At 44.0% G+C, this 12,751-nt stretch overlaps 1 protein-coding gene across 5 annotated transcripts in view; it reads right to left on the bottom strand.

Moving 5' to 3' along the window:
- CSMD1 (CUB and Sushi multiple domains 1) overlaps window positions 1-12,751 on the bottom strand; it is a 2,022,178-nt gene that overhangs the window by 11,308 nt on the left and 1,998,119 nt on the right. For 3 of the 5 annotated variants that reach the window (XM_045451804.1, XM_045451792.1, XM_045451814.1), the window contains 5 exons: window positions 10,179-10,358; window positions 8,839-8,883; window positions 6,160-6,321; window positions 3,388-3,500; window positions 2,720-2,807 (listed from right to left, as the gene is read on the bottom strand). In XM_045451804.1, coding sequence (XP_045307760.1) covers window positions 2,720-2,807; window positions 3,388-3,500; window positions 6,160-6,321; window positions 8,839-8,883; window positions 10,179-10,358 — 588 coding nt within the window. Of the gene's footprint in view, window positions 1-2,719; window positions 2,808-3,387; window positions 3,501-6,159; window positions 6,322-6,887; window positions 8,775-8,838; window positions 8,884-10,178; window positions 10,359-12,751 lie in introns of those variants that run through there. The other 2 variants (XM_045451793.1, XM_045451820.1) reach the window with 2 other exon arrangements.

Genomic DNA, 12,751 nt, shown 5'->3' on the forward strand with positions numbered 1-12,751 from the left:
ACGACCTGAGCCGACGTCGGCCGCCCAACCGACTGAGCCACCCAGGCATCCCTGGGTGTAATCCTATGACGTGTATTTTGTGTGTGTGTGCATGGCTCCTCCTCCTAAGTATAATGTCTTCAAGACAACATTCCAGTGTATGGATATAGCACGCTTTGTCTGTTCATTAGTTGACAGACATCTGGCGGCTTCCACGTCTGGGCTATTGGCAATAATGCTCCCACAAGCATCGGGCACACAGTTTTGTGTGAACGTATGTTCTTACGTGTTCTGCTGGCCATACCTGCAGGAGTGAAATGGCTGCATCTTTTGGTAACTTTCTGTGTAACTGCTTGATGAACGGCCAGGCTGTTTTCTACAACACCTGCACCACGGTTACATCCCGTCCGTGAAGTAGGACAGCTCCAATCTGTCCACAATTTTGCTGCCTCTCACCCACATGACCATCACCATCCCAGTGCTGTGAGATGGTGTCTCACTGTGGTTTACGTTTCCTGAATGACTAGTGATGTTGAGCAGCTTTTTGTTGCTTATCGATCATGTGTACCTATGTGGAGAGAGGTCTATTCAAATCCTTTGCCGACTTTTCAGTCAGGTTATTTGCTTTTGTTTTCTTGAACCTGAAAAGCCCTTTCTGTATTCTGGAATACAAGTCGCTTAACAGATGCATGTTTTACACTGGTTTTCTTCCACACTGTTTTCGTGTGTATGTGAGGTTGGGGGTGGGCTGATTCAGTTTAAATGGGGAAGCCAATTTATCATTCGGGTTCCTACAGGAGTTTCTGCATTAGGGCGGTCTTTCAACCCAAGCTGGTTTAGTATCCATTTAAAGATCACTGTCTTCCCGTTTATCTATTGACTGTAGACGACTGAGAGGTGGTTTATTTTCATCCATGAAAATAGGGGTTAGCCAAACTAGCGAGGCAAACTATTTTTCCTGACAATAAACTCATCATCACGTGGGAATAAAGATTCCGTGCTAAAGCAGGCTGCTATTTTGTCGGATTAGGAAGAAACGGTGTCATGCAAGGAAAGGGGCAACAGCACAGTGATTGTACGGGCCGGGTTTGTCAGGTGAGTGAACCCAGAAGTCCACGGGGGATGGCGCGCAGCTCCCCGGGGCGTCCTTAAGCGGAGTTACTGGAGCATGTGCCGGGGGAGAAGGGAGGGCACGTAACTCTAGGGTTTTGGGCTTAGAGCAAGAACAAACTTGACTCATCATTAGCGTTGGTCCAATGCATTTACTCTATGTCATTACCTCAAAATAACATAGCCCAATTTAAAGTACCACTGCTCACATTGCAATTTAAAGCTCTTCTAGTTTGAGCTACTGCATTTGGAATGGTGGCATTAGAATAGTTTACGATCGATTACTCTTTTTGGTACAGTTTTTATTTGAAATATAATAATACACAGGTTGGTATATGTATCCTTTGGAACCCTTCAGTATCTTGGTAAGAGTCTTATGAACTGAGTCGTGAGTGATAATCGTCACAAGATATTATACCGCTGTGCCTCTGAAAGGCAGCTCAGAGGTCAAAGCCTATATGGATATAATGTTCCCCCCCAAATTATTATGCTAATAGTGTTCTACAAGTAGGGTATAAAGTAGTCTATGTTGTTCAGGAGAAATGGGATGCTAATCGCATTACAAACATGTGTTTTCTCATCCCTGTCGGCAGCGACAACCGCAGCGACTCTTGTGTGCAAAGAGCTTCTGCGTGCACAAAGTGAACGCTTTCCGCTGTCTCTCAATCTTCCCGACCACCCAGAAGGGACTTCCCCGCTGAGATGTCAGATGAAGACGGGCCCAAGAAGATTCTAACTCCTCGATTACGAAACTAGCTGGTAGATGGGGGAAGAGTCTAATCTAGTGAATTTTTTTTTCACATATTTTCTTTCTCCGATAACTAAGGTAGAAATCAAGTCGCAGAGAAAGATCGGAAGCAGGGAAGGAGGATCTATCTGTCTATCTGCAGTAAACTTTTTCTTCCTGTAGAAGTCATGCGCCTCTCTCCCCGTCAATATACAGTCCTCACTTCTTTAGTGAAATGTACTGAAATAGACTGCTTCTTATTAAATGTGACACATTGCATAAAACTATTGATTTAAGCAACTATGATAGTTGTGTGAGGTGCACGAGGAAGAGTTTTCCACACTTGACCGGCTGAAATCTCTAGAGGCAGAGTCTCTGGGCAGAGTCAGCTTGTCCTTCTCTGCCTGGACACCTCCCGAATGGAGGGCCCTGGTGTCTGTTTCTACTGTTCCCCAGAATAACTGCTTTAAAAATCTGATGTTCCGATATTAAAAATGGAAAACCTTTGTTGCCATAATATACGTTTCTTAGAAGTTAAGGATTTTTTCGTGCTTTCTTGGTTACTCTGAGTCCCTCTTCTAATTTTCTTAGGGCTATGTAGTTTACTTAGTTCCTTAATTGAGCTTCACCTTCGCTTCACTGTCTCCGTGTTTTTAGTATCTCTTCATACAGTAAGGATACTCGTTCCATATCTGGCCTACATACTGCATTCTTCCAGCTTTGTATTTGTCGGTTCCGCTGTGCCCAGCACTTCTTTTCCGTTCTGTTGAAAAACACGGTTGTCTACCCTGATACTTTTGTTTATGTTTCCTCCAAGGTCGTGGCCTTTCCATTTCTTTTCAGCACAATAACGTGAAGGCCAAGTTGACATGTGCTTTAAAAAAATAACATGCGAGCATTTACCTTGCCTTTCCAGCTTGAATTTTCCGAAGTCTTTTCCATGAATGTCACCTTGAAAAGTAAATCCTCCCCTTTCAAGTCCTGATGACACCTGATGTGCATGAAGAAGAGAAAAACAATGCATGGCGGGGATTAATAATACTCTGTTCTGTCATAATAGAACTGTATTCTCGCAGCTAGATAGTACAGGTTAAATATGGTGTCTTGTGTCCTTCCTTCCAGTGACACGTCAGTGGTTAAAAACTGGAAAAGACACACGTGAACTAGGACTAACATAAATCCTCACTATTTCATTTTCACCACGAAACAGGTAGTAAAATCGAGAACATGTGCATGGGTTGTAAAGGGGGACAGATACAGGAATTCATATATAACCTATGTCACGTTAAACTCACTTTGTGACACACTCTTGGCTGGGGAGCATCACATAAGGCCGCATACCCTTATGTCGGACAATGAGTCGGCACACAAACGATGGTTAACTTGCAAAGAAGGATATTAGTGGCACTTGTTAAATTTCTATCCGGGAATGACTTTTTCTTTAGAACTGTCAGAGCGGTTACGCAATGGCCATGTTCAGACTTTGGGGTGGAATGTGGGGTTACATACAGGACGTGGGTCTAAGTGTCTGTTCTGTCCCTGTGTGACCACCGTTCACAGGAAGTACTTACATAGCCATCTAGTCCCCAGTTGTCATTTTCAAACTTGCTTACAAAAATATCTGCGGGACCTTTAATTTGGAAAGCCTTCAGAAGTAAGTGAGCTTCTTCCTTCTTGTAAACACCTACAGAAAATCAAAGTCGGTTATTCTTACATTGGAGGATTTCACAAGGGTTAATAACTCAGGTGTTCAATCCGTTTGATTTGGAATACGGTACAGAGAGGACAATATCAGAAGTAATGGAAATTATTGCTGTTATTTTTATATTTGAGCCTCAGTAGTTCTGTTTTCCACGTACCCATCCGCTGCATTGCATTCGACGTCTTTATCCCACAGAAAGAATAAAGGTTATACACACTCAGTTATATTATTGTTTTAATCTAGCTTGTTAAATTCATATTTTTGTCATTTGTGAGGACAAAGAGACCCCAGCCAGAAGCCCTAATATGGCTACCTCTTGTTTTGTTTTTGTTTTTGATGTTTATTTATTTTTGAGAGAGAGAGAGAGAGAGAGTGAATGGAGGAGGGGCAGAGAGGGGGGAGACACAGGATCCGAAGCAGGCCCCAGGCTCCGAGCTGTCAGCACAGAGCCCGACACAGGGCCCGAACTCAAGACCCGGGAGAACATGACCTGAGCCGAAGTCGGATGCTCGACTGACTGAAACCCAGGTGCCCCTAAATATGGTTCCTTCTAAAGACAGAGTGAACAGCACGGCGAGCGGAACGTACCGAGCATCCCTGAGTAGCCAGTGGGGTTCTGGGCAGGACAGATCGCACAGTCACACCTCTTGGCCTCCCGTGAGGCGGCGAGAATGACACTTAACAGTATGGCCCAGAGATGAGGTGACGTGGCGAGGCGCAGGCGGGGACTGCGCTGACAGCCAGAGCTCACTCCCCACCCCGTGGAGGAAGTAGGTAAATAAGTAAACACACAAGGAATAAATGAATAATAACCTAAAACCAAAATGTCCTCCGTGCCGAGAACACGGGGTCAAAGGAAGATGCTGCTGCCCGTTCCAGAAAACGCGGCCGTGAGCTACTAATTCACACTAACTGCTAACTAACTAGAGAAGCTAATCTCTACTGTCCCAGGACCCGGTCTCCGCTGGCGGGCACACGGGGTGGAGGGGAACCAGTGGGGCCCAGCTGACAAGAGGGACTGCCCGGGCCTTCTGGGCTGGTCTTCCTCCCGCCCTCAGCAGCTCCGTGTTGTTGGCATTACATCCAACCTCTAAAACTCTGAAGCCCAGGGCTACACGCTCTAGGGAGACGTAATGAAATACGGTCTCATGTGGCAAACAGCCACCCCCACAGGGCCTCAGTGTGGCCGTGGCTGGCTCTGCACGCTCTGCCTTCCTCCTCCCTCCCTCTTCAGGGAGCCACCTTCTTTGAGAAAGGAATAAATGCAAACTCTACCAGGAGAAAGATTAAGTCAGGCAGCTGGGGAAGACTGAGGGATCTGGACATTTAAAAAAGTTCCTGGGTGGATTTTGATGACGGGTACCTTTGGGCACGTGGCCTAATCACTTTTCCACTTATAGGTTCAACGTAGGAAGTCACGTGTGGCTGCGAGACCGTGGGCTCACAGATAGGTGCCTGCTAAGCCTCTCGGAGTTGAAATGATTTCGCTTTTCCTCAATCCACAGTATGTATATTGGGACATTTTCCACTTCCAGGAAGCAGGAAAGGGGAATGTGAGGAAGGGGGGGATCTTGAGCCGCCATCATACTTTCCAGTGGCTGGAGAAAGAGCAGGTGCCATTCGGGGCCCCTTGGTATTCAGGCCCAGGGCTGGGCCTTGAGAACAGCTCAGAGAAAATCCCTACCCTCCTGGAGTTGGTCTATAGACAAGGATACACAGCTGTGAGAAGTGAAATAAATGAGAAGATTTTAAAAGACATTATATAGTCAGAAAGGCAATACCCTTATTAAGAGTGTGGACTCGAGGTTCCAAGTGCTGAAATCCTGATTTCTGAGTTCAAACTCTACCTCTACCAAAGCACCTTAGCAAAGACACTTCATTTTTCTGGGTCTTTCTCTCTCTCTCTCTCTCTCTCTCTATTTCTCTCTTTTATCATCAGTAAAGAATGTGTCTGATAAAGATGCTCATATCATAGGACAGACGTAAGAATGAGGAAGATAATATATGTTAAGTACATAAAACGGGGTCTGGCATATAAATTAGAGCTGCTTTTATTATTATTTTTTTTTATTTTTATTTTTGGGACAGAGAGAGACAGAGCATGAACGGGGGAGGGGCAGAGAGAGAGAGGGAGACACAGAATCGGAAACAAGCTTCAGGCTCTGAGCCATCAGCCCAGAGCCCGACGCGGGGCTCGAACTCACGGACCGCGAGATCGTGACCTGGCTGAAGTCGGACGCTTAACCGACTGCGCCACCCAGGCGCCCCAGAGCTGCTTTTATTTTAACAGCAGGATGACAAATAAATCTCACGAGGACCGTGAGTTGAAAGCAAGGATACTGACACAATGAAGTTTGGAGACATGTAGCTCTGGATATAAATCTTACAGCTTTGACTTAGTATGTCACATGCATAATCGCAAGCACATTAATTAGCTTTTCTGGGCTGGTTCTGTAATCTTTAAAAATGAGAATACCAACCTACCATGGCTATCGAGAGGATCCCATGAGACACAGCTTATGCAAAGCCAACGTAGTTTTAATGAGCATTTAATATGGTAGCTCCCTCCTCTGTGAGGAGATAAAGGGTCTGCCTTGGCCCACATTCTTCGTTGAGGAAAATGAAACTCCTCAGGGCCTACCTGTCAATTTCAGCTCCACCTGCGAGGCTTCGAGGAAGGTCGCGTTCACCTTACTACTTGTTGCGTTGAACCAGTCAACTGTTAGAGTTGCAGGTTGTCTTTTCCCTAAATATTCATAATATCCCTTCCACACTGAATTGATAAAAAATACATCTGAAGGAACTGTGGGGGGGGAAAAACCAGAGAAATGTTAGCTCACACAGAAAAATTAAATTTAGATATTCTACAACACAGAGGCATAATACGTGTTGAGTGAGAGATCACAGATCATGACGGTGATGAGGACAGAGATGACCTATCCCAGGCCCTCTACGGCATGTATGCGATGGAAATGGAATGGGGAGGGAGACTGCTGTGAGATGCACCCCCACGTCCGTGTGTTGATTTGTGGGAGAAATACTTTAGGTGCCAAAACGTTTCTTTTTTAACGGAGCTGCCAAGGCCAGAGGGTGCGGTGAACCAGAGTGACTGATATGAGGTGAGGTTATTGTGTCTAATAATAAGATGTTAGACTGACCCGGGAAACCACGACTGGTTGTTAACATCCAGGTCGACTCTTTGGAAGACACAGAAAGCTCAGAGAACTGGCACGTATCATCCACCAGGAACTGCCTGCCCTCAGAAAGCTTGCATGTCAAAGCGCCAGTAAAGGGAGCTCACCCAGCTCATAAAGACACAAGTGCTCTGGGGCGGGAGGTCTTCATCTCACAAGGAGATCCCAACCCACCCACCCAAACTCTTCTATTCTTATGAAAAACATCCCTGATTGCTAAGAAAGTTAGAGGCAACGATGTCAAATGCTATGGAGGTACGTAAAGATGCATTTCTCCCTAAATCAAGTTTTTTAGTGAATCCACTTGCTGGAACCAATTTCTAGGACACACATAGACTATCTACGTTCATGTGCCCCTTTTAGCGCAACTGGCCATCGTCCTGTCTTGCCAGCTCGGCTGTGCCTATGAAACCGAGCCCAGCTAGGGAGGCAGCCAAGAAGGAGCGAGCGTCGGCCCTTCCCGTGGCTCTCAGTAGACTCAGCTTGCGATCATAGTGCTTTTTATAAGTTTAGGAAAGGTTAAAAACTACGATACCAACACGACATCGCACACATCTGCTTATTGATAAGGGACGTTCAACACTTCTGCCTATCAGTGGCCATTTTGGGGCCCAGTTTTAACAGGCAAACCTGAAAAGACTGTATTTTCCTTCACTAACATTCACAGGCTTTAGAATCCTATCAGGGTTGTTTTCCCTACGTAAGAATGGACCCACTCGGCTGAAGCTATGAATGTACTGGTTCCAGCCCGTCACTGACGAGTGGCTCATGTTGGTGTATCAGAGGAATGGGTCACGCCTGACTGGGTGCAGGAAGGTGTAACCAGCGTCCCAGAGCTGGCTTGTATCAACATGGCCATCGGCAGTGTGGTGACGGTGATCCCCGGGGGCCTTCTCATCTGCTCTGTTGCTGCCGGTTTGCAGCGTGACACAACAACCGCAAGCGGAGATTTGTTACGACGTGCTACCTCGACAGACAACCACAATTAGCAAGACCCTCGGAGGGAATGAGAAAAGGTGGACTGATGAGGATGGATGCACCTTCAAAATAAAGTATGCAAGTATCTCAATATCTGAAACAAAAAAATAAGCAAACAAAAACAGAACAAACACACCATCACAGCAACAGATTGTGTTTCCTTTCACTGAGGACAATGTTGTCTGGATAAAGACTATTGATTTCCGTATTCGGTTTGTAAATAACATTTGAATAGCGATTTTAAGAAGGAGTTTTCACGCTTCATGGCGTACGTTGGAAAAATTCCTTTCATCGTGTCGGGACGTTGGCCCGGCTGAGACTGCGGTGTTTTAACACAGCGTTGTGACTCAACGAGAGCGTTACACATACGGTTTCCGCATCTGATGTCAGGACAGACCTTCCTGTCTAAAAGATCGGTGTTCAAAGTCGAATAAGGAAACTACTAGGGAAATGACCTTATATATGTATGCAAGTTTTCTGTATCTGTTAAAAAAAAAAAGGTTGACTTACATTGTAAGTTGGGGACATAATGCATGATGAAAAGAGTCTCTAACTTTATAACACAGAGGATTTGGAGCAGTAAGCATGTGGCTTAGGAAACAGGACTGCATCTTTCGATTTTCTGTGTGATGCATCTAGCAAGGCACCACATACAACAAAAAGCAATAATTAACACGTTGGGAGGCAGAGGATGCCTGCATTATGGAGATACGGGGGGAAAAATGGAGCTCTACATCCGATCGGCTCAAGGTAACAGCTGACGTTGTCCCAATGCCTCATTCACATCAGCTTCCGGTTTAGAGGAAAGAATCGCAACCCTCTTTATAAGGCTCTCCATTATATCACATCCTATGATCAACAGTTCGAGTCCGTTTCTGCCCACACAATGCCCGAGGCACCTTTTAATGAAACCGTGTGTGATCGTGCCGCAGGTTCTCGTCTTAAGTAAAGTGTTGTCATTCCGTTAACAAACCACCGTCAGGAAAGAAAGAAATGTGCGTGGGCTCGGCGCGCTAGGTGGCTGGATCGCTAACCCGCTCATGGTCTAGTGGAGTCGGAAGTTTGCGTGTTAAAATCTGTTTCCCTGTACAGAGTAGAGAACAAATCGCTTATGTGGTTGAGATCTAGGACTGTTCTGGAATACAAACCTGGAGTTTTAGTAACTGTCTCATTAACTTCTCCCACTCCTTTACCTACAAGTAAAAAGACAAATTATCATTTTCAAAAACATTTATTTTTGAATAAGTTTGAAAAAATGTCAAATTGAGGCAATTTTCCTTTCTCCAGATTGCTTGAAGGTACTAAATAGGAATGTCTTCTACATATCCATTTAAACCCCTACATTCATAGCAGAGTATCCTTTGTGTTTGTCAAAAAAAAAAAAAAAATAACAGAGCTTAATGGTGAAAACCAGTGCAGCTGTGACAGGTGCATGTCTGTGTGGTGTGCTACAACAGAGAGCCTTGCAAACGAGGGTGGTTGATATCCATTTTCTCGATCCTATTTGGGATATGCTAGCCGCCAGTGAAAGGTGGCATACAGAACAACTAAGATTTCGTAGCCTCTCTTAACTTTCCAAGTCCTCACCCAAATCAACGGAAGTACAAATCGACAGATATTGAATAACACCAAATTGTTTCCCTTGCAGGACGTTTACTTTCGTCTATCACGTTGGATTTAACTCAAAATCTCTTAGCATTTATAGGTCTGCATCAAACTACAAATTACGTTTTTAAAGTTCGCATTCTTCTGCATCTGATGGAGAAGGGCAAGGGAGACAAGAATTCCTAATTTGGAAATATAAATAGGCTTCCAGAGAGTAAAACTAAAGTCACAGATTTTATCACACTCCATATTTAGTGTTTATGCCATGTAGTATTTGATGCGTGTGTGATCTGTGTTTGGTGGGGAATCTCAAAGTTCAGCTGTCATCAGATCTGACCCTGTCTTAGGGCTCTCATTTGTAAGTACACAAATACGTGGGTAATTGATGCATCACCTTCGTGCCAATCGCTTTTGTAATTTGAACCAATGTAAAGAATACACAGATGTATATCCCGCCACCAAACAGCCTGTGGTCTTAAAAATAACGGCTTCGTTTATATATCCACCAATCCTGGGTGATATTTGCCCATTTTCATAAAAAAAAAAATACATTTTCCAAAAATATGGTGTATTATTGGCCTTTTAGCGCATGATGTTTTTCTTGAACCAGACAGCTTTTCTCTGTGGCTTCAAGTGTGACTAGCAAATAGTAAAACCTACATGTCTACTTAGACTATGCCTCCGTTGTACCAAACACTTACTACGCACACGTTCACACACACAGCTCACCACATGAAGCACAGATTCAGCTGGGGTGACCGACATCACTTCCATGATGCTGTTTACTTATGGATCTTACGACGGAAGCTAGCCCGATGGGCAGTTGATGCTCCTGCTAGGGGCTCGGCAGGGAGGGGCGTTCACTCCCTCCTCAGCGACTTACTTTTACAGACAGGCGATTTTCCCGTCCACCTCATATCTGCTTTACACGTCCTGTGCTCAGACCCGGCCGCGAGGAAGAACCCCGGATGGCAGGTGTACACCAAGGTGTAACCGAAGGTGGGGAGGTCTATCGCTCTCACGTCCGCGTGGGCTGGCGTTTCTGGCTGTCTGCAGGCATGGGCTGAAACGGCACGCGTTCTGTTAGGAAGCACTGGCACTTTGCGTAAGATAGAGTTAGAGTCTAAAGAAATCAGGAACTGCGGCAAAATTTGGAAGTGGCTGCAAAGTCACGTTGCAACTTAAAATTGAGAGTATGGTATCTTGAAATATCCCCAATATTCCCTGAAACTTTTAACATCATGAAAACTTGGGATTTGCCAGCTCTCCCTACCTATCCTTCCCTCCCTGCCCCCTCCTTTCTCTACTCTCCCTGTCTGCATAGAAGTAAGTGTGTGTAATTAATTACGTGTAGAAATTTAGAATATAAATCAGAGCGCTGAAATAAATAGATCACTTCTGATATACTATTAAGATAAATGATATGTCACATTTCCTTAAAAGACCATCCCTATAAGCTAAACACACACAGATCGGCACAGGTATAGAAATACACTTTTTTTTAAATTTATATTTCATTTTAATTTTTTTAAGTTTATTTATTTATTTTGAGAGGGAGAGAAAGAGACTGACAAGATGGGTGGAGAAAGGCAGAAAGAGAGTGAGCGAGAGAGAATCCCAAGCAGGCTCTGCACGGACTGTGCAGAGCCCAATGCGGGGCTTGAACCCATGAACCATGAGATCACGGTCTGAGGTAAAGTCAAGAGTTGAATGCTTAACCAACTGAGCCACCCGGGCACCCCTTCAATTTTTATTTTAAAGAGATTGAGAGAGAAAGAGAGAGAGAGAAAGAGAGAGTGCACATGTGCAAGAGGGGGAGGAGCAAAGGGAGAGAGAGAATCGCAAGCAGGTTCCACACTGTGTATGGACCCCTACTCAGGGCTCGATCCCACGACCCTGGGATCATGACCTGAGCCCAAATCAAGAGCTGGATGCTCAACCAACTGAGCCACCCAGCCTGCCCCACAAAAAAGAAATATGCCTTGATTTTTGTCTGATGGCAGCTAACAAGACTGTTACTGAGTTAATTCAATAATTTTGGTAAAAATTTGATTTATGTTTACAAAGCTGAGTGCAATGTTATAGATTCTTACTTCTCTTAAAATGTAATTTAGGAGTAAGTAAGGTTGCAATGTTTAAATCTCAAGTAACTTCTTATGTATGTCTCAAGAAATGGACTTCTTTGCAGATGATTATAAAACAAGTTGACAACATTAAAATTATGAATGCAACTGTTTTAAGTATCATACTATTTTCTGCTTCAGTAAACTTTCAACATACGAATACCTGATATTAGCAAGCTCCAAGATCCACAGACACAAACACACACGTGTTTGTATATGTACATATACACAGACATACAAGTGTATATGCAAATATATATACACATATATATGCATATCTGTGCACACATAATATCCACATATATCATTTGACTAGAGTATTAGAGATGATAGCTTTGAATTAAATATACATCTGATAATACTGATAAATACACAAAAATCACATTTTATACACCATTAAAAGAATTTTTCGTGACATTCTACTTTTTTTGATTTTCTTATTTAACACAGTAAGATTAAAATTTTTTATTTCATTAAGCTGATAGAGGGTGAAATACTGACTTATGAATCGTTCCCACAATATCTTTTCTATTTCTCATGATTAAGTCACAAAATAAAATTTTATCCTACATAACAATTTGAATGATAAATTCATATGGACTTCAAAAATAACGTTTAAGGGGCGCCTGGGTGGCTCAGTCGGTTGAGCGTCCGACTCTTGATTTGGGCTCAGGTCATGATCCCAGGGTTGTGGGATCAAGACCCATTTCAGGCTCCACACTGAGCTTGGAGCCTGCTTGAGATTCTCTCTCTCTCTCTCTCTCTCTCTCTTTCTCTCTCTCTCCCCCCACCACCCTCTCCCCTGCTCGCTCTTTCTCTAAAATAAAAAAATAACATTTAAGATATTTCTATTAATATCATGACATATTTCATGATCCATTTTACCCTCTCTTTAATAATCTGATGTAAACATTCTAGAAGAATAATAGCATGGATAAGAAAGTTTCCTTTCTGTGAGTGTTACCGATGTCATTCACTTGTGTTTGGTTTAGGGCATGCTCTCAGACCTTAGCGTGCCCCAGTATCACCCGCAGAACTGGGTGATGATAGCATGCTGTCCCTCCTTTTTGCTCCCACTGGGGTTCCAGCCCCTGAGTTTCTGATTCCCAAAGTCTGGGGCCACAGCTTGAGAATTGTAATCACTACCCAACTCCCAGGTGACGCTGATGCTGCTAGTTCTAGGGAATCCAACTCTGAGAAATTCTGGTCTAGGGAATTAGAAATGATCAAACAAAAATCAGGCAATTCCTCATTATTTCCCTTGAGGGCAAACGCCTCCCAGAGGTTCGAGAACACATAGGCTGTGGCTGGCTGCGGTGGAAGAAATCACACT

The sequence above is a fragment of the Leopardus geoffroyi genome, chromosome B1, assembly GCF_018350155.1.
Source record: "Leopardus geoffroyi isolate Oge1 chromosome B1, O.geoffroyi_Oge1_pat1.0, whole genome shotgun sequence".
In the NCBI taxonomy this organism is placed as follows: domain Eukaryota; kingdom Metazoa; phylum Chordata; class Mammalia; order Carnivora; family Felidae; genus Leopardus; species Leopardus geoffroyi.